The 23,219-nt window shown below is 37.8% G+C and overlaps 1 protein-coding gene across 3 annotated transcripts in view; it reads right to left on the bottom strand.

The window, feature by feature from the left end:
• The window catches only part of SS18 (SS18 subunit of BAF chromatin remodeling complex), a 46,453-nt gene that overhangs the window by 5,589 nt on the left and 17,645 nt on the right, over nt 1-23,219 (bottom strand). The window contains exons 4-9 of one of the 3 annotated variants that reach the window (XM_074820504.1): nt 21,101-21,254; nt 13,744-13,965; nt 5,034-5,201; nt 4,210-4,314; nt 1,929-2,021; nt 1,085-1,207 (exon numbers count right to left, since the gene is read on the bottom strand). In XM_074820504.1, the coding sequence (XP_074676605.1) occupies nt 1,085-1,207; nt 1,929-2,021; nt 4,210-4,314; nt 5,034-5,201; nt 13,744-13,965; nt 21,101-21,254 (865 nt within the window). The remainder of the gene's footprint in view (nt 1-1,084; nt 1,208-1,928; nt 2,022-4,209; nt 4,315-5,033; nt 5,202-13,743; nt 13,966-21,100; nt 21,255-23,219) is intronic. The other 2 variants (XM_074820507.1, XM_074820514.1) reach the window with 2 other exon arrangements.

Here is a 23,219-nt window from a genome sequence, read left to right as displayed (position 1 = left end):
AATAAGTTAGATTTTATTTCTTTACCTACAACATTTACAATAATGAACTAGAGGGACCTTCACTCTGATCTTCATTCTGTTCCTGTGTTACTTTTAGCAGAATTTAAGTACATGAATATTATTTTAGAACTATCAATTCATCCATTACTTCCAAAAGGAGAAAACTTGCTGAATCTCAGTGGATCCTCTTAAAACTTAACTGTCTCAACATAACTGGATTTAATGCAAATCTGGCATTTATCTACATGGCAAACAAGTCAGCCATGCATTTCTTCACATACCCACAATGATGACAGTTTTAGCATTTAAACCTCCAACAGAGCTAAAAATTAAAATATATGAAACTAGATTTCAGAGATTCCTTCTTCGAGATATATACACAGCCTTACAATATGCAAGCAAGCAAAACAAGAGAGCAGTATTTTTGGTATGCTCTTCTGACCTCAAGTTTTCAGAAGTAATGCATAAAAATTACATACCACTACTTTTAAGTTTCCTGTTTGGGAGGTTTTCCTTGAATCCAAGGACTACATTATCTCACTTGTCACAGAGGATTTCTCATTCCTGCCATACATCAGGAGGTTTGTACTACTAGTGCAAATTTATAAGACAAACTCTCTTGAAAGCTGCATTGGCAATGCTTCTATTCATTTCCTTATTGATCTGCACAAGAATTGTAAAAGAATGATTCATGTGCATTGGGTGAAATTTTAAGCTAGTTTTAAAAAGATCTTGTTCTAAATGGCAAATCCAGGGATGAAAGGGTATAAATAGCTCTCTGCCATCTTTCCGTCCTCCTGACTCTGTCTTTCTGTGTCTTTCTAAATTACAGACACCTCTTATAATGTTTTTTAGGCACCCTCAGTTTTCTATGTTACCCCGTTGTCCTTGACTGCCAACACTGGATCTACTTCCCAGAAGATGATGTCTTCTACACGTCCTTGTTTTGGCCCAGTGAAATTGTGGGTATACAACTTTTTTGCACAAGCCCGGCCTTTCAGCTCAGTAAAACAGGAATGGAATAACATATGAGGATCTCTCCTGCTCTTTTTTGTGGTTGCTGTCTGTGTCTTCAGGTTCTTACCATAACCCTGCTGTTGTCCTGGATAGCCTTGTTGGCCTGGATATTGCTGCTGTTGTGGTGGATAACCCTGCTGTTGGGGTGGTCCTTGATACGCATCTTGCTGCTGACCATATTGCGAGTTTCCTGTAAGACGATTGCAAGAAAGCAAAAACTTATAAAGATACCTACTCTATTAATTTTTTTCCTCCCAAGATGCACAGCCAACAACACAAGACCAAAATGAAATGCAATATTGATTTCAAAAACTGAACAAAACAAAGAAAACTCAAACCAAACAGAAGGAATTCGGCCAAACAAACTGCAGTTAAAGCCAATTTTGCAAAGTTGAACTGCAGCATTTTCAGCATCTCTGCCAAACGAGCATTACATTTACTGGAACATCACAGTCATAAGATCATGACTATGCTAAATAAAATAAAAAAAAAAAAGACAAAATTAAGGACAGCTACAAGAGCACAGACTAGCTACACAAGATCAGCAAGCTGTTTCCTAATGGCACTATAATTATACAAAATATATACACACACAAAAAGATATACAACTGAACCAACAAATTTATGTTTAAATAAAAATTTCCGTTGAGGTAAAAAAAAAAAATCTCTAGAGTGTTTTAGTCATTTTACTGTTGTTAGAAATGGCAAATTGTGGTTATATATTTTAGGTGTTTGCAAGAAATTATTCTGAATGCTTCAAGTTCCCTGCAATTTTCAAGACAGCCAGCAACTAGTATTCTACAAGAGCTTTGCATGGGTATAAGTCGTGTTGTGCAAGAATTTTTGTTCCCGTTGTGGGTGAGGGAGGAAAGGGAATGTATGTGCGTATGTGTGTGAAGGTATATAGATACCTCCTTCGTAGTAATGTTGTGAGGAATCCTCATAAGGCCTATCGTAGCCTTGTTCAGGATACGACGGTTGCTGATAACCGTAATCATTATGACCTACATCAATTCGACAAGAGACAGGAAGAAACGTTAATGGCCTCTGAGTGAAAACCCTAAAAATATTTCATTTCTCAGAAAAATGAAAAAAATTTCAACTGGATATACATGAAAAAGAATTTTCAATTGTATTAGCCAAAGACTTATTAATATGATTTCCTTTCATACTGAATTAACATGTGACAGGAAAAAAAAGGCTTAATGCAGTTTTAGCAATATCACAGCAAGGGATGGTCTTAAACCTTCTGATAATCCTTGTTGGGGGGGGGGGGGGGGGGGGAAAGGTACTTTATCTTTCACTCAAAAAAAAAGAAAGCATTTAGGCCTTTCACATGTAAATAACCTGAATTAAATTAGAATGAACAAAGAAAGCAATTATCATACTTTGTCTAACACCTGTTCTGCTGATCTCCAATTCAAAAGCATATGCTAAAAGCAGTGTGAAATATAACAAATAAAGCTCAATGAAGTTATGAACCACAGTCTACATCAAATTTTGCTTTTAAGTGACAGGAAAGTAACATTCTTAAGATCTTCTCTACAAACAGAATTCCTCCAAGTCTTAAGAAAACACTTCCTCTTACATTCCAGTCCTGAGTAGGATCATGACAAACAAACCTTCCTTTTCAGAGACTACAGGCATCTCTGATTAAGAAACCAATATATGCAGTGAGAACCCCACCTGTTGTTTTTAGAACAAATATATTTTGTCTTGCAGATGACCAAAATACATTTTATTGCTAACTTGGTCAAGAAAACAAGCCAAAACTTTGTTTAGATTTGAAATCAAATGATACAAATTATATAAATTTGGAATAAAATTTTGGAATAAAAATAAGGAAAGGAGAAAACAGTTCTAAAACTAAGTAGTCTTTGTAATTAGTTCTGCAACTGTACCATGTCATTGACTGAATCTAACATAAATACATAAAACCATTAAAACAAGTCTTACAGTAGATTGTTTATGTTCTATATAAAAGTAATAATGAGGTAATGATAAACAATGAATCTTTAGAAGGAATGGGTCTTAGAGAAGTAATCTGTGCTGCCACAGAGCTGTTGATGGTAACACTGAATTGCCCTTACTACAGTAAATTGCCTGTAACCATTTAACGTTCATGAGTGTAACATAAAAGTTCCAAAATTAAAGCTTAGTAATCACAAGTTAATGCAAGCTGTAAAATAACTCTGCACATATATCTCCGAAAATAACACATGCAAGCTTATATAGATGTGGCTTGATGTATCTTAAAAATCAATTTAATAGAAATTAAAATTCAAAAAACTAACTTGTATCCTTTTATTTACAATGGGTAGTTGCTTTGGCAATTACACAGCTTTGCTTCATGTATATTTTTAAAACATTAACATATACCACATTCCTTGAACATCATAAGATATCATCAAGTTGCACACACGGTTATCACAGTAGTCATGAGTCAGCATCTTTGTTCTCCCAGTCTCTGCTCAGCCTAAACACAGGTTAATTACAACTCTTCTAATTTATAACACAATCCAATAGCCTTCAGCACTCTAAATTCTGAGAAGTAGGAGGACAGATTTATGAAATTCAAAGTTCCAGTCTTGTCTTGAAAGCACTGGGGGGACTTCTAAAGAGGATTCACAATTACAATCTCCTCAGGGCAGGGACCATTTTATTCCTTTATAAAAATTAACTAAAGGCCCATACCATAGCAGCAATAACACATTTGTGCGACTTACATGAAAACTAAACACTAAGTTAAAAAAATAGAGCATCTACAGGAAAACCATGTATTTTTTAGCAAGTTTTTCCACTTCAATAAAATCTTTAATAAAAGGATATCGCCCCCTCTCTTATTTATAATAAAGTTATGACTGTTTTAATTCATCTCAATTATACTAGATATTCTAAGGAACCCTCCATACTTTTAGATAAACCAATTACAGAACTTATTTTTGAAATACTAAAACTGTTCTTAGAGTTTCAAATGGGAGTACTACAAATTACATACTTTGAGTAAGTTGTAAAATTAACTAGTCATAGTAACTTAAACTGTAGTAACAACTCTGAATTTGAAAGGTTTTGTAAATGTGAGGTATGATATCCAATTACTGTTCTTGCCTCATTCCCTAATTTTGGGCATATGACTACATTAGTATTGGGCAGGTATAGAAAATGGGAAAGTTAACATTTATGAGAGATTACCATCAGGGTAATATTGCTGGTTCATGCCTTCTGGAGGACCTTGTCCACCATGACTGTATTGGTCCCCATAATAGTCTTCCTGGCCTGAGTACTGCTGTGGTGGGCCTGAAAAACCACAACCAGTCAATACGTAAATAACTTGTTTTCTCTGTTATAAAGCCTGCTAATTTCTGATTTTAGTATGAGAAATACTTCTCAAATGTACTCCCCACCCATATCGTTGCATTTTAGACAACATATGTAATCTGGTTTACTTAAAAAATTAAATAAATGTATCTATATATATACACACACACACAGTTGTTTGGCTGCACTAGATTGAGCACATATATATCAAATTTCAGTTTTGAGCTCATTTTAGGAACATGTGTATAACAGACTAAGGTGTTAAAAATAAAGTTACTCCTTTTCTAAAAGGACTGGAAAGAAAAAAAAAAGGAAAAAGAGAAGCAGGATTGTGAAACATCGTTCCCTTTTTGTAATTGAGCAACTTCAGAACCAAGCAGGTACTCTGTTCCTTTTCTGCACCTATTATTTAAATATCGAAACAGAATTCTGCATCAGCATATCTGAGATGCATATTTTTAGATAGTTTGTCAGAAAGAACTCAAAACAAAAGAAATACTTGTCTTCACGTTTCATGGTTATACCAGTAATCTGTTGCTGCAAGAACCACCCGTAAAAAGGTAACAAAAAGAGTCTGCAAACGAGTCTGTGACACCTAATGATTTGATCGAAATTTGGTGTAAGCAAGGGAGTGATTTAAAATAGTTTTCAAGATGGTTATTTAAAATCAATGTAAAAACACTGAAGTGAAGTCCTACCTTGCTGTGGCGGCCTGTATGGAGGAATCTGTCTTTGACCCATCATGTGATTTCCTTGATTAACTTGGCCCATCATTCCCATGGGTGGCTGCTGCCCCTGGTAATGCTGGCCACCTGCTTGTGGCATGTTGTATTGCTGGGAGGGAGGCTGCTGGTGCATCATTGGACCTGTAAAAGGAAGAGTAGCAATTATGTCTTCTGTAACACATGATTTGTGACTACATCTTTCAAAAAGAATGTGGAAAACTCAACCTTTAAAAACAGACCAAAAAAGGGACTGTATTTCTAGTGCTCTCACAAGCATTCATTCCTTGTTTCTGGACCTGTGCGAATGCAGGTGATCAATTCAGTAACTGAGTTACAAAATAGAACTCAGCCTGAATAAGGCCGCTCACTTTCTAGATGATTCTTCTTTAAACTCTACAGAGACATTAGCTTACTCGTGCACAAAGATAACAGACTTTTACCATTTTTTGTTTGTTTTAAAAAGCATCTGCAAAGAAATCATAGATGAAAACCTGACAGTGAAACCTTGATAAGTCATAGAAAAATTATTTAACATTGTGAACTCCTTGGGGCATTGTTTTAATACATATGTAGTTGTTGTTATAGTCCAAGCTATATAGCTTGTTGATACAAGCCACTTAACTGTTACCACAAAATAAACAATTTTATTTAGCCTGTAAAGACCAACCCATGTGTATCAGCGAGTCAGGCAATCACATAACAGGCAGTACGTAGAAAGGCCCACAGGAATACATGCTCTGCCCACCACTGAACAGTCCCAAGCAGCCTGTAACAAAAATCTTCTTTCATACCAAGCTGCACCAAGTTTCTATGAACCACAGGAAGAGACCAGAAGAGATCAAGTACTGCCCATGTTTTATCAACTGAGAAAATCTAATTAGGGCTGAACTTGGAAAAATGCAAACTTCAGTAATGAAAACAGACAGTTAAAGAGCACCCTACTGACATAATACAGCAATGAAAATTATGATTACACCATTTTATTACATGAGATTGCAGGTTAGGTTGATATAACTTTTACAAAGCTTCTTCACTTCCTCTGTAGTACCACTTCAGAAAACTGTTATTCCAGTATTAAAAATAGGAGGAAAGAGTTGTGACAAGGAGCTAAACTTCTTAAATGACATCTTTTAAAATACTTCAAATCACTTAACACATAGTGCACACTTTATAATGGTGAAACCCTAGGCTTTTTTTGTCTTTTAATTTATTTTATAAACTACAAAGCCAGCAAGTCACTAGCATCACTAAAAAACAAAACAAACCAGAACATCTAACTAGCACAGTCACTCCTTAGCCCCATCCCAGGAGAAAATGGTATCATCTAGTTTTCTGTAGGCTAGATTTTGCCACTGCATTTAATATTTTTTAAAAAATAACTAGGTGCTGGAGCACAAGCAGAAAGTCCTACGTGAAATCATAGTACTGGAAAATTACTTAGATACAGCCAATACTGACAATGGACTTTATATAAGGAAAGGAATACATAGTCACTTAGATCCTGTCTATGTGAGGTTACAAGAGAAAGTTAAGCCAAATTAATTAGTGGTATGAATTCAAAGTGTGTCAGTTAAATCCCATTAAACCCCTGTGTGGAATCTCTCAGTAAGAAGTAAAGTGTCCTTAGTTCTGTTAAGCTTCATTTTCCTCTGAAGATAAATATTGCCCACTCTTAAAATGATCCAGTTATGATTCCATCCTTCAGCATCTCAGTTTCTGTGTTCCAATTTTAAAGTAAAAAAAAAAAATCATTTAAGTTGAGATACTGTAATTATTTTTCACTTAGCAAAAATGTATTTCATTTTTTGATCTTCTGAACAAGTAGGTAATTTAGATCATTCCATTTCACTGCTCCTGCTTAGAGGTACTGAGAAACATTAAGCAGCCTCGAAAAAAAATAAAAACTTGTTGCCATAATATTCCTAGATCTCAAGAAAGCTTGTTAATTAACAATATTAATATTAGTCACAATACAATGTGATAAAAATGTGTTGGGTCCCCACGGTGCAATGTAGAGGTTTTCTGTTTGCTTTTTAAATTAGAACTTCATTAACGCTTTGTAGAGCCACAATGAGAATTCACTACCCTGTATCAGACTGTGTATTGTGTTATTAACAGAGTGCCTGGCTTCCTTCCAGTTTGGTTCACATCTCTCTCTTATTAAGAAGATACCTAAAAGAATAACCATGGTATCTATTGTCTCACACAACAGAACAATTTTATGCGGCAGTTTTGAGGGGTGAGGTAACTTTGAATTTGTTTTTTCTTTTGAAAAATCAAGTCTACACTAAAGCCACATTTATTCATTGTATAATGCTTAATATGACATAAAACTAACCTAGAAAGCCCCTTCACAAAACTTAAGTCAAAAAATTAAGACCATTAGTTCATGATCTAAGACTTTCTAATATTTATAGCACATACTTTTACAGACCACTTAAAATACAGCTCCTGAATCTCTGATCAGGTCACAACAAACTACACTCAGTGGAAGTCATGATCTCTTCCAGACTTGGAGATAAGACTTCTCATACAGAAGTTCACAAAACTCCGTGCTGCAACAGAATGCTCACTGCTTTCAAAAACTCTCCTTAGTAACTAATTTTTTGGTGAATTTCTAGAGCTATTTATTCCAGAGAGGACAAAATATCTGATTTGTACAGAGTCCAAAATGAGTCCAACAAAACACTGTGTAGGACTATCCCTGTAAATATGCAAGTACACAAGGAGACTATTGTCTTTCCACAAAACTATTTTAACTTTGGTAACACAAAAGCCCTATATTTTAGTACGAAAGCCCTATACAGTTTCTATATATTCAGAAGGTAGTCTTCACACATCAATATACTGGAAGCATTCCTGGCATAAAAGTCTGAAGAAAAAGAGGCTAAGAAGTAATACTGTAAGTCCTGTGAGCAGTGCAGGCAATTTTGGTAGTCATTAAACAGGCATTTGAAAAATGCAGTGTAGACCCATATCAGTCTTATGGAGTAAGTGTATGTATAAAGCAAGCCAACAACAGGTAAAAACTGAACTGCTCATTGTTCAATTTAATTTAAAATAGTCTACATTACTGAGAATACACAACATTTTCCTCAACTGCACATTTCAAAGTCACCTACACCTACTCAATGAAAAAACGTGTTCCTGCCCCAGGCAGTGTCTCTTAAGGAGGACTCACATGTAGGGAAGAAAGTGGACTTAAGTGCAAATGGGCTGGTACCTGATCTTCTTGTAAGTGCAGTGACCCAGTGGCAGTCTCCTGACAAGAAATGACTAAAGAAAACTGACAACCTAGTCTTCAGACATGTAAGATGAATAGAGAGAAACAGAAATGCAAACTAGAAGTGGGTTCCAGATAAACCTAACAAATCTGAATGCACTGAGGATGAAAGAGCTGCAGAAAAAATGGTCTCCTTAGCTTTGTCTCTTCTGCTGAAACTCAGATACTGGTGGTAAATGCTATGAGAGGACAAGAACAACTGCTGACAAGGTTGAAGCTTAGGAAGAAGCAGAGAAGTGAGGAACCACACTCACAAATGAACCGGTGCTTCTACTGTTCTGATTAAAGAGGTATGGGAGCAGCTGGATATAACCAAAAAGCAACAGTATAAGCTATTGTTTCTTCAGTCTTCAAAAATATGTTGGTTTTGTTGCTAAGGAGAGGTCTATTCTTTAGGCATTTCACAACATGTACTCGTATCAATAAAGCAGCTGGACATACATATCAGAGTATCAGCAAAGTACACCATGCCAGATTTACCAGAGTAAATCTCGTTATTGTGTCCACTATTAAATAAATGCAAAACATGTACCTAGCAATGCAGCAGCCCTCAACAAAACTTTTTTTGTTGTTTTTCTTCATGTTCATTAAAAAAATGTGAGTTATTAAACATAAGAGATGGTGATAACTCTTGCAAGAGCTAGCTTAGGAACTATACCGTAGGGTAAATTTAACTTTCCATTTTCTCAAGATTCTTGACAAAAGCTACAATTCAGATGTACTTGGTCAGATAAACCAAAATCTTAAAGGTGTTTTAACATGAGGGGTAGTTTAAACACTATCTCAAAAGACTTTGAGGATACACATTTTTTTGCTACTTCTAATGTATGATTTAGGCTGCAAATTGAAGGTAGTAGAAACTTCTCCACACTCACTCCACAAAGTTCTCATCTCAAACTGAACCGTAATTTCAGGTGGCATTTAAGAAAAAAAACATTAAAAAAAAATTTCCTTAGTTAGCAATGTCACAATTAATGTTTTACACTAGGGAAGAAAGATGAAAGAACAAACACTGTGGGACCTGTTTGTATCTGCAGGTTTTTTTCAACATTGGAGAGCTGCAGCATCTTCTACAGCTAGACATCCTACAAATTCAGCTATAGCATGATGGCACTTCAAAATGTGGAGGCAATTTTTATTTTTCTTTAATAGGTTAGATGTCCAAAAAATTGAGACTGCCCTCCTTGGTCCATGACATCATGCATGTTGAGGTACTGAAATGTAACAGCCTCTGTTTACGTGGGAATGAACAGATGGCAAGACATTCACAAAAGGTCCTCAGCCTCAGAAATCATTTTGTCCTGATTTGTCATACCCTGAAGATGTTTGTATTTCAGATAACACTGGATGTTCCTATCTTTATATTGCTTTATGTGGACAACAAAAGAACAGGAATTCTGCACCTGCCTCATCCCTGCTGTCTCTATAATCTCTTCATATTTGCTTGTAATTGAAAGAGCTCTGAAACTAATGGAATTTTTGTAAGTTTATATAAATGAAACTGTCATTTAAAAAACCTCAGCACCAGATTCAACAATTGGTCTTCTGCAAATGATCAAGTCAACATGATATTCTCATGCAGAGCTCACATGCTAAAAGTAAACTAGGTCCCCTCCCTTGCTCCAAGCAACACATAATGCTCATTAAATACAGACTGGGGAGTTTGGGAAATTTGCTTCAAGCGCTTCTGGCGAGGAAACAGAATCCTAGCAAAAGGATCTGAGAAACAAAGTTTCTGAGATGGCCAAGCTGTAATTTCTTGGTCTTTACTTTTAAAGTATTTGAACTCTACTGTTTATTCTCTGACTGTGAAAGATCTGTTCAACATAAATAAGAGGAATTTCCACGTAAGTTTCAGGTTCCAGAAAATCATGCTTACACCTCCCATCTGAAAAGTCAAAAATCAGCAAGACTTGAAATACTTCATTCAACATAAGTACTTCCCAATACAAAAGAAGAAATGCACCCATAAGAAAGGAGTTTCTTCCACATTCACTCAGCTCCTGCTGCTTCCTATCTTTCCCAAAAAGGTAGCCAGTATTCCTTGTGGATGTCCCAGACCACTAGAGTAGCTTTTTAATCAAGAGTCATCTACATCATCTTCCACTTAAAACATTCTCCTTCTTAAATCCAAAATTACTGAAATTCTTCTTTTAACTGGACTAACTATATAAAAACAATTCCATGATAATTTTGCTTCTCATTTAACGTACTCCTCTGGCTAGCATTTTATAAACTAGTGAAAATCAACGAGTACAAAGTGGAGACAGAAAGTAAATCTGACAATGGGTTCTGTTACTATGCATTTTATTTCTTAATTAGCACTTTTTCATTTTTTCTTACTAACACCATCTGCCTCAAAATGTGTATATACAGCAAGATGTTTTGGTAGAAAATGCACATAAAGTTATGCTAAAACCACCCAAAAGTTAGATCAAACCTTTCTGCGTGTTATGGTACCTTTATTGTATGATAACATGCTTTTTTTTCTAAAAGTACTGGCCTCATTCAGTACATAGCAGATATTATTCACTGAAAAGCTGTTTGTTTCCTCCTAATTGTTTGTGTGACATGCCATGCCTAGTCAAACACTGAAGACAGGATTATTAATTTACTCATGGGTTTTCTTATGGCACTCATAACTAAAATGTCCAAATCTTCATAATGAAAATACTTTCACAACACTCCTGTGAAATCAGATGGTATAATAATCTTACCATCAGATTCATTCCTCTGCAGATGGGGAACACATGCAGGGAAAGATTAAGGTCAAAAACATCTACTAATCTTTAACAGTCAACTTGAGATGCTAAGACCTTATCTTGTGGAATACTTAGTATTATATTTAGCTAGTGCTGTTTTTAACTGGCAGATACAGTAGGGATCTCTCATTCTCAGTATGGATCACCCCTTTATAAGACAAAGAAACAAGGAGTGCTTAGGGGTTCACAAATGTCTTCTGACAACAATACTGAGGTTCAGAAATTTTGGTTCATTTCTGTTTCTGAATGGCAGTACATGCTACCAGTTAAGAAATCTTCAAGTCACAATCTGTTTATTCCCTTTTTGTTAAGCTGCATCTCAATGCATTTCCTAGCAGCTCATTCTTGTTTCTTCACTTAGATGAGAGGCCTGCAGTATCCATGCTTGGCTGACACCTCTGCCCAGCCAGACTGGATCTTGGCTTGCTGTCTAGATCTCACATGGTCTCAGAATTCTCTGCCATTCTCTCCCCCGAGTCTTGGAGTTGTAAGAGTAAAGGTACAAAAGTATTTTTTCTAATTTGTCACCGAATCTCAGTACAACTACAACAACTAGGAGTGGAACATGGAGGAAATGTATTAAGGAGACCTGACTAGGCATATTCTTAGGTCAAAAACTTTAGCTAATAACTAAAATAGAATAAAATATAATAATAACAAAAATAATCACAATAAATAATAATGGTGATGATGAAAAGGAATATAATAAAAAGAGAGAGAAATAAAACCCAGGAAAAGACAGTGATGTACAATGCAATTGCTCACCACCCGCTGACCGATGCCCGAGTACCTGCTTGCTGGCAGAGCACAGGAAACTGAAAAATCTTTAACTTAAGGTAAGTGCTACTTAGCAACAACTAAAACATCAGTGTGTTATCAGCATTATTCTCACACTAAATCCAAAACACAGCGCTGTACCAGCTACTAGGAAGAAATTAACTCTATCCCAGCTGAAACCAAGATAGTATCTTTCTGCGTGATTTCTAATAAGCAATTTTCAAGTTTGACAGAGTACTGAAAATAGAGCAGGGGAATATCATAAGGAAGAGAAAAGAACACTACGTTGAGATGGAATAATCACTAGTCCTAAACTGTAAGCCAGTCATACAAAGTACATTGTTTTCTGTAAAGCAACTTAGTGGATGGCTCCCTCACACATACTGCTACATGCTTATTGCTAACTCTCTGCAACTAAGAAATTTCAACTAAGCATGCACAGAACTTTTCCAAAGCATCTTACAAAGTTCACAAAATTACTCCATTGAGGTGAATTGCCCAGAATACACAGATAACTTGCCACTTCAGAGACAGTCAAAAATATTTCCACTTGTGATGGTTTCCTCTGCTATGTGCCTACTTTTGTTTCCTCTGCTGTTAAATTTTAAGAAAAATGCCATTAACAGTGTGGACAATGAAGGACTCGGACTTTCCATTTTCACTACTGGTAAGAAAACTGAAGAAATAGCTGTTCCATCTCGACTTATTTTTGGTCTCTCATTACTTAAGTCTTTTGTCTGCTTTGAACCTTTCTGTGATCTAATAATCAAACTGCAGTATAACATGGTCTGTTTATACACCTCAGGAACAAATGGTAACTACACTACAAAACGGAGCTTTGGTCTCCAATGAGAGTATACTGCAATAAGAAGAACCTATGACACTGAAGGATTATTTTTTCTACAATGGCCAGGGAGGGAGCCTTAGAAGAAGAGAAAAACACATTCTCCTACAGCATCAAAAAAGAGACAAAAAACTCAAGTCGTATCCTTCAGCTAATACATCCGTAAGAGTTCATACATACTGGGGGGAAAAAAATCCCGTATTTGCTGTAAATGTGGCAGAAACATTTTTTTTTTTTTTTAAAATTCTGCAGTATGTCTTGTAGCAGGTGGTATGTCCAGATCCAGTGTAGTAACAGACTTAACAGGTAAGCTGAAAATACTACTTGCTGACTTGTAAAGCGCATTTATAAGAATGTGCAGTAAATATACAATTTAATAAATTGGTCTGTTGTGACTCTAATGTAGTATTTTAATTCTGCAATGTCCTTGCATTTCAACAAGGATGTCAACATAAACATCATCTGTTTATGCTATGCAAATATCCTAGATACAAAATTAGTTTTGAATTTTACTATATACACAAGGACATCTGAAAACAGTAGAGAGTAGCAGATTTGTTCCTGGAACTTAATTTTACTTCTTCAAGATTAACAGACATATTCCACGCTAAAACAGCATGCAGCAGAGAACAAAGATTAATTAGGTATAAAAATCTGAGGGCTACCTAACTTTTAGTTTTTCAATTTACCCAAGAGACTGAAGAGCAGAGGTGTATTTTATCAACTCGAGCAATAACACTTAGATAGAAGTGTTAAGTCTGAGAAAGAGAAACTGGTTCAAACTTTTAACTGATGAAAGCAGATCCCTTCCCAGATTCTCACACAATGCCTGAGAACAATTCAGTATCTGCAAATAAATAAAAAGTCACTGACACATGGGAGAAAGGAGATGGAGAGTCCTCCAAACATGGGTACAAATGCATTTAGTGAAGGCAATCTACCAGAATAGACCTTTTTTAGAAAGAGTCTGTACCCGAGATGTTTCCTTTTACAGAAGCTAACATGCATCTTGCTTACCTTGGTTTGGTTGCATGTTCATGTTTGGTCTGGGACCATAGTTGCCCATCGGCTGTCCCTGGCTCATAGTCATCTGATTCTGCACTGGCATACTCTGTGAGGATGGCACTGAGTGATTATAGCCGCCCATTGACCCATGGCTACTTGAAGGCATGTTCATGGAACTGTTCGTCATATTGAGTTGGTTAGGTCCAGGTCCTTGCATAGGCATATGGTTAGGTCCTTCAGAAAGAAAAACAGGGAAAGAGGTCCTACATTAGTCTCATAAAACAAGTAAATATAGTCATAGTGAATCACAAAACTAAACAGAAGTCATCTAATACAATTACATTAAAACAATACGTACATCGGTGATAAAAGAAAGACTAGGGAAAATGCGGGCCCCCTCTGAAAGGAGAAGGGAGACTTAGTTACCCAGGATATGGAGAAGGCTGAGGTATCTTTTTTTACCTCAGTCTTCACTGGCAAGGGCTCCAGCCACACTGCTCAAGACACAGAAGGCAAAGACAGGGAATGGGAGAACAAAGAACCACCCACTGTAGGAGAAGATCAGGTTTAAGACCACCTAAGGAACCTGAAGGCACACAAGTCCATGGGACCTGATGAGATGCATCCACGGGTCCTGAAGGAACTGGCAGATGAAGTAGCTAAGCCATTATCCACCACATTTGAGAAGTTGTGGCAGTCCGGTGAAGCTCCCGCTGACTGGAAAAGGGGAAACATAACCCCTATTTTAAAAAGGGAAAAAAAGGAAGACCCAGGGAACTACAAACCAGTCAGTCTCACCTCTGTGCCCAGCGAGTTCATGGAGCAGATCCTCCTGGAAACTATGCCAGGGCAGATGGAAAATAAGGAGGTGATTGGTGACAGCCAACATGGCTTCACTAAGCGCAAATCATGACTGACAAATTTGGTGGCCTTCTACGACAGGGTTACGGCACTGGTGGGTAACGGAAGAACAACTGACGTCATCTACCTGGACTTGTGCAAACCTTCTGACACTGGTCCACATGACATCCTTGTCCCTAAATCAGAGAGACATGGATGGATTTGACAAGACGGACCACTCAGTGGATAAGGAATTGGCTGGGTGGTTGCACTCAAGAGTTGCAGTCAACGGCTCAATGTCCAAGTGGAGACCAGTGAGGAGTGGCATTCCTCAGGAGTTGGTATTGGGACCAGCACTGTTTAACATTTTTGTTGGCGACGTGGACAGTGGGATTGAGTGCACACTCAGCAAGTTTGCTGACGACACCAAGCGGGCTGTAGCTGACGTGGAGGGAAGAGATGGCATCCAGAGGGACCTGGACAGGCTTGAGAGGTGGGCCTGTCCAAACCTCATGAAGTTCAACAAGACCAAGTGCAAGGTCCTGCACATGGGTCAAGGCAATACCGAACACAAATACAGGCTGGGCGATGAGTGGATTGAGAGCAGCCCTACAGAGAAGGACTTGGGGGTATGAGTGGATGGAAAACTGACTATGAGCCAGCAACGTGCAATTGCAGTCCAGAAAGCCAACTATATCCTTGACTACATCAAGAGAAGTGTGGCCAGCAGGTTGAGGGAAGTGATTCTCCCCCTCTACTCTGCTCTTGTGAGACCCCCACCTGGAGTTCTGTATCCAGCTCTGGGGCATCCAACATAAGACAGACATGAACTTGCTCAAGCAGGTCCAGAGGAGGCCACAAAGATGATTGGGGGCTGGAGCACCTCCCTTATGAGGACTGGCTGAGAGAGTTGGGGTTGTTCAGTCTGGAAAAGAAAAGGCTCCGGAGAGACCTTATAGCAGCCTTCCAGTACTTAAAAGGGGCCTATAGGAAAGATGGGGCAGGACTCTCTATCAAAACTGAGTGTAGGATAGGATGAGGGGTAGCAGTTTTAAACTGAAAAAGGGTAGATTTAGGTTAGATATAAGGAAGAAATTCTTTACTGTGAGAGTGGTGAGACCCTGGAACAGGTTGCCCAGGGAGGTTGTGGCTGCCTCCTCCCTGAAGTGTTCAAGGCCAGGATGGATGGAACTTTGAGCAACCTGATCTAGTGGAAGATGTCCCTGCCCAAGGAAGAGGGCTTGGAACTAGATGGTCTTTAAAGTCCCTTCCAACCCAAACCATTCTATGATATGATTCTATGAAAGCTAAAACAGAGTTTGCTCATGATTTCCCAACTTAAAGTAAAAAAAGTTAACAGTCAAAAGTTCAGCTCTACTATGCAATACATTTTCTTTTGTTGAGCAGGTGAAGCTGCTAAAACAAAGGCGTATATTATCATATAGCTCATGTTAAATCCATATCATATGCAAAACTAGTCTTTTTAGTACTCGCACAACATGCCCTGAATTTCAACCTGAATTGCCCCAGATCAGTTTAACAACCAGCTTGGTAGCTCTATCACAGCTATATAATTGTTACAATAGGTGTAACATTTCTGTTCATTCAAACAAATCATACTTTTTTTCAAAAGTCAGGCAGTATTAACATTGACACGATACAAATACATGCAGAATAAAAATGGCTGAAGGCATACTTAACATTGTTTGAACAGATAATCTATAGCGAGTATTTTTCAACAGTATTTACAGATTACTAGGGTGGGAGACGATGAGTGGAAGGACAGCCATCAAATTATCAGCTCACCTCTCACACCTCCAAAGATGCAAAGGAAGAGAAACCTGTTTATATATCCATGAGGCCAACTACATCTCTTCATCCTTTTATTTCCCCTCTTCCTGACAACACAGGTTGGAATTGGATTGTTCTCTGAATTAAATCTACTCTTAATGGTATTTTTTAAAGTATAAACATTAGAATAGCATCTGATCAGTTTACTCATTACTTTAGCTGGGATAAGTGAGCAGCTACTAGAAGTAAAATTAGTAAGAGGTATGACTGGATATAAATATGACAAGGGAAAAAAATACGACAAGGGAAAAGAATAAACGAAATGCAAGGTTTTTGCATATGACAAGTACTACATGAAGAGTTTATGAAGATATGTACAAGCAGAGCACATGACAGAGTAGGTCAGCTGTAAACAAGGCAAGTGTTGATATACAGAGTTCACCAAGAAGATGCCATTGTTGCCAAACGTGCCGCAGGTATTTTGTTAAGCTACAAAACCCTAAGAAATACAGAAAATTTAGAAGAGGAACCTGAAGGAAACTATGCCAGTAGGAAGATAGTGGTTTGGTTACATATCTCCCTGTGCAAAAAACAAAACAAAAAATGTATCTGCCTTCAGATATAAACAGCTCCCAAGTCCTATCTTGGTTAAAGAAATAACTGCACTAATCTAGGACAGAATGAAGGCAAAAATAACGACAAAGAGTTGTACACAAGGTCACAGAGGCAATACCAACTGACCTGCAAACAAAAGATGCAGAAGAAAAAAAATAAGAATGATGAAGGAACACAGCTACCAAAAGCCAACATGAAGAAACAGAGAGTAAGTTTAAGAGCATGTTTATCCTCTTGCCCTTTTCAAGACACCTGACTGAAATGAACACATAAGATTATTTTATCAAGGAAAGGAAAAAGGTGTCATGTGTAGTAGTAGTTCACTGTTCCTGCAAAACAAGGTGAGCAGAAGTTGCTGAATTGTACAAAGGCAGATCCACCACAAATACAGAAAAAAATAACTCTGTGAATAGGGTTATGACCATGACAGAGAACTACAGATGCCTGTACTGTCCCCTCTTCAGTTCAATACTGCCTAACTCTGTAATACTGAGAACATGGAGAAGGGTTTGTTTCTGAAAAAGTGAGATCATCTCTAACCATGAGTTCAATTATCAATGTGTTAAAGCTAAGCTGAAGAAAAGCTCCAGACTGTAGTGCCAAGCAACTACTGCAGGACTGCTAGACGACTAGTTTCTTAATTTCTTTCCTAAGAAAAGGAAGGAATACACAGAGTTAGTGCCAGAAAGTCAGGGCCTGGGAGTGGTTTTGTTCCTTTTTGTTTAAAGGAAGATATTGTCAATAATAGATTTCAGAGAGCTAGCCAAGCACACAGTGGAATAAGTTTTTAAAAATGGGTGATGTAAGAAGTAAAATGGGGAAGGCAAAAATCATCACAAGAGAGAAGAAGTTGAAAAAATATAACATCTTCTCTGAAAGGCTGGGTTTTTTTCACATCTCACACAGCACCAAAGTAAGAGAAAGCACTCATAAGAAAAAGTTGGCACATGAAATGTCAGGCATGTGTATGTTCTGGGGTCAAAATCAAGTAGTTTGTTAGTGAGAAGCTAGAAGACAAGAACAGAGGAAAACCTAAGACCGTAGTATCAAAAAACCTTGAAAATGAAAAATAGTAAGAACACACTTTAGAAATGAATTTTTTATAGTTTGCCAAAATATTTCATGGGGTTCTCCTGTACATAAGGACACAACAGTCAATTTTCTTTTTTTCATATGAATAAATGAAATAGGTAGAACAGAATATGAATGAAAGAGACATGAAGTGTGTATCTGCCATTAAAATAACTGCTTTAAATGCTATACTAATTAGACTGTGTGTCATAATACAGTCAGTGGAATAAGTATCTATCTTGACTATAAACAGAAGTCCTTTTTCCTCTTACCCACTTACAGACATATCTTGGCTCCAAGAAGCCGTAAACCAGCCTAAGTGCATTTAGGACTACACTTGCAGGAAGGAAAGAAGACTTTGAGAGAACTTGTTGGTAATACACAAGCACCTGTTATTCAAGAAGGTCACCTAGCAGTACCAGGACAAAGGTCAGGGAACCCTACAGCTAGTCTTAGCTTTCAACTTTCTACATATGATAAAACGAGCTCAAGAAATGGGGAAGGTAACTTGCCACCAGCACAATGCAGTTGTTCATCTCCTTCCAAATTCAGACCACCCTTCCCTTACTTTGCATCACACAAACTCTCCGTCAATGTAACTCTTCAGACAGTAATTTTTTCAGGTAAAAGCCCTAAGCTGTCACAGGTACAGATAACACTCTATTCCACCACAGGCTGAAAAAGGTTCGTCATGACTGTCTTCCCAAGTAAGAGGATACAGACACTCATTTGTCAGGGGATGCAATTAAAGGCCTCAGCAGCACTTCAGTCCTTTATTAACCACAAGTATGACAAAAATCATCCTTTGCCCTTTAGGTAATGGGACAGGTCTACGGCAGAACTTTAAATCAACTCATGCCCTGACCATCCCTAGGCAGTTCTTTTAATGCTCCCATCAACCCTTCCACCCATACTCAGGCCTGTGGAAGCCCCTACTCAGATAAGCCCTTCCAGAAAACCTTAGCTCGTATTTTTAAAGAGCCTGCATGGTATTTCTTCCAAGCTGGTCAACTCGCGGTTGTCAACCCTGGATTCTCTCCATTTGCACATTAGTGACTTTATTCTTTTTGGACAGATCATCTCTTCAGGTATTTAAGGTTTTGTATCTGGCTTCTATTACAAAGTGTCTGTGTAACTATAGAGTAAGTGCCTTATAAACAGAAAGCAAATGCATACACTGCAGAAATTATTATAAGTATCTATGAAATACAGAAAGGCTCACATACAGGCAAACTAGCAAACACTTAAAATAAAAAATTATTCAGCTATCCACTTAACAAGATGATTCTGTTTCCCGTTTTCCAATGCCTAACTATGAAATGATTTTAGCCTGCCTTTCTGACATTAGAGATGCCTCATCCTAAGCTGTTTATCTTCACATCCTCAGAGACAGCCTTAAACAGAGAAGGGAAGGAACAGACATTCAAAAAAGGGAATATGTTGGAAGAAAGGCTAAATTAAAGCTTAGTTGGAAACTGTATTTAAGTATCTGTCTAGGTGAATACCAAAACAAACCTATTTACCTTTCACATATTTTCATAACAGCTCTTTTCTTATTCTATCTAATTACAAAATATGTATGTTTAAGGAGTGACTTTTCTCCCCCGTGGCTCTGCAGTGAAGTCATTATGCTCACATTGTGACTTAGTAATCCTTCTCCTTGGAAAAGATCATTATAATAACAATAATATGATTACACTAGAGGGTCAAAGAGACTGATTTGTGAGAGGCAGTGCTATTCTCCATGGGAGCTGATGGATCTTAGATGGATAGAGGACTCCACAACCAGAATCTCTCTGCCCTACTTAGGGAACAGCATATATTGCTCTTTCCACTTCCAAATGCAGACCATGACCAACATGTGAGATGAAACTAACTTCTTCTCTAGATCTTTTATTACTTCTTATACATGCAGCCTCTAGAGGCTATTCAGCTACTCTTCTCAGAAAAGCTGTCACTATCAGGTCCATTTCATCAAGATTTGCACAGAAATTAGAGACTACAGCAATCATTATATTTTTTACTTCATATTAAGTTTTGCATAGTTATTTACTACATTTGCTGTTGTGGAGCTTATCCTTGTGACCACTGGGAGATGAATTTTCAAAGATACTTTGACAGCAGTGTCCTTTCTTGGAAGAATCAATACCTTGAAGAGCTTTTGTATGAAAAGTTCCTCCATACAGCAAAATGAAGGGGTCCTGAACAAAAGCAATCCTGGGAATGCAATTTTAAGCTGAAAGCCAATTCACATGAAAAAGGCAGTATGACTTTATGAGTGGAAATTCTGGAAAACAACCTCTATATAAAGAAGCAAGCTTTTCCAGGGCCTACTCCATTCTGATCTGACTGCTAAAGGGAATAGTTACCCCAAAGCCAGTACTGGTAGGTACAATGTGGAATTTTATCATCTTGTTTCACTGCTTTGTTTCTGACTTCCCAAGCACTTTTCTTTTTACTACAAAACAGGATGGCATAAAAACTGACTTAAAATTTACACCTAGAACAATAATCTGGAGGCCATTTCTTTACAAATCCCTTACGATTCAACACATCTTCAATAATAAAGAACACAGAGGATTAGTGGAAGCTGGATGAATTTCTGTATAGAAGCAATTTTTTTTAAACATCTACCCACATTTGAAACGCCCTCTTTAAGAGGTATCTATTTGATTAGTATCTAATTATTTAGCTAAAACGATTTCACATTATCTTTTTATGGAAGGATTTCTGTTCACTCAGCCACAGGCCAATACCTTTCCCCAATAAGCCTTCTAAAGCCAGCTGTACTGCACGGTTTCAAACAGACTAAATTTAGCCAGTTCTGTTCATCAGAGGAATGCTGTGTGTCAGCTACATCAAAGCCCAAGGGCAGCCTGATAAACACTGAATACAGGTCACGTAGCTCTGTAGCTAACAAACTCTAAGAGAGCTTGTACTCCGGGGCATTCAAAGCAGTTTTGTCATCAACAATCTAGTATCCCTTGAGCCCCCATGTCGTTTCAGTTGCCAGGCAACGCTGGTGTTAATGTCTTAGAGGAGAAAAACTTACCAGGCATCTGGCCGTTCATCTGGTTCTGCATGTGTGGTGCAGGAGGGCCCCCACCTACCATACCATCTGAAGACATGTTGTGCGAGCGCGGAGGTGGGGGAGGGCCGCTCTGACTCATCCCTCCCGGACCCATAGGCATATTCTGTGTGGGTGGCTGAAAGGAGACAGTTTAGTCAAACACAAGAAGCAGTTAGTCTGACAAATATATTATATGTACATATGGTACAGCAGTTGCCTATATTGTTCAGCGGGGTATGAAAGAAAGCACTGAAATGCATTTCTTGCTCTTTCTGATATGTTTAACTCCTCCCAATATTAATTTTGGCAAAACGTTTAATATTTCAATCAATTTTATGTGAAGTATTACATGCAGACAACACCACAGCTCCTTCAAGCACCGCTTTAAAATGAACACAAATCAATGCCTCATTAAAAAATTATACCTGAACAGTTTAAGATTTCTGGAGTTGCTCCCTCCTACACACACAAAAGCTTTCCTTCAAAGCAACATTCGGTGAACAGAAAAATAACTTCGTTGTAATTCTCTCACATCAACAATTTATTGCTGTTAACAGCCCTTGCACCAGGACAGAACAGGTACAACAAGAGATGAAAGCCTCTGAATGCTCATAGAGGAGCAGAAATTTGCACCTGGGTGTGGTAAAATGTTTGCGATCTCTTCCCCTCTCTCCCCCGAAGCATTGAAGGCCTAGTTCATAATTTTGTGCCAAACACCCCCTACAGACTGGAAGCACATTAGTGCTGGCCTCCAAAGGTCCAGAGACAGCTGCCTAGAAAGGATGTTTTTGGCAAATTTCCTAATGAAATTGTGAGGAAAATAACTGAATAACCTTGAGAGTTCAAAGAGGGAGAGCAAGAAAAACAGTAAATACAAGGGGGAATTTACTATTAGGTTCTACTTGTGGCAATGTAAGGAGACATAGAAACTGCTAGTAGCCAGCTTCATTTTCCTATTAAAAACACCTGCGAGACTGTACGATCCTCCTCACATACCTTTGCCAAATGCTTTCAGGGGAATAAAAATCATCTCTGTGAGAGCAAACGCCTGGGCCTCTGGCTTTTGAGGACCCTCTCTGAAAGACCATTAACTATTCCTGCAAAACACTTCCCGTGAGACAAACAAGTGTATTTTTCAACATTTCTCTTCATAGAAAGAACCAAGGGGGTGATGCCTAAGTACCCATCTAGCCTAGCCCCCCTTATACCTACACCTACTCATCAGGACGTTCATAAAGACAAGATGTAATACAGCAGAAAAGAGTAGCGCTTTCCAAAAGAGTGTAAGACAGGACCCCTTTTTGGCCTTGGAAATGACAACATCTGGGTAATAGAGATACATACACATGTATTCATTTCCCAGGGGGAAGGGGGGAATCATATTAATTTATTTTCTCAACATGTCTTCAAATACCTCAAGTAAACATTGTTTTCCCGATAATATTTTTAAAAATTCCTCCAGAAATTGGTGAAAAGCTTTTTTTCAGCAGGAGGCAGGAAGCAGATGAAGGGAAACACAAGCAAGTAGATGACTTCTCTTACTAGATTCTTCTCATTCCTCCATGATGAAGAGAATGACCTTTCATAAGCAGGTTTATTCCTTATCCTACAACAGAAGTGGCAGATGGTAGAAAAGGAAAGAGTGAAAAGCATCTCTGCTCTCTGAACAATAAGTGAAATGCTGCTCCCTTGCTTGATCTTCCTCCACTAGTGAGCAACCAAAGTAAGGCTGTTTCAGTTAAGTCTTCCTTCCCTTCACCTTCAGAAGCTCACTACCATCCTTCTTTCGTATCTAACAGAAATTATCTAAAACTGATATACAGAGAAACAAACAAGAAAGAAAACAGACTATTTTTAATTTTTATTTAGAAAGCATGTTTTGGAATTTGGCAAAACCAACACACTTAGTACGTCCACATGAGCAGCTAGAGCTCAGAGGCTATGAACAGCCCCATGTCACCAAACAGAGAGCAAAGCTAAAAACCATCCAAGTTGAAATATTTTCAGAACTAAAATTAACTTCTTGGATCCCAAGTATAAATCAGCAGTAAATCCAATGTTCACACAATATGTTGATAATGAAAAATACTATAAAGTACTA

This window comes from Strix aluco, chromosome 1, assembly GCF_031877795.1.
Source record: "Strix aluco isolate bStrAlu1 chromosome 1, bStrAlu1.hap1, whole genome shotgun sequence".
Lineage (NCBI taxonomy): Eukaryota > Metazoa > Chordata > Aves > Strigiformes > Strigidae > Strix > Strix aluco.
This window is presented reverse-complemented; position numbering and strand designations above follow the sequence as displayed.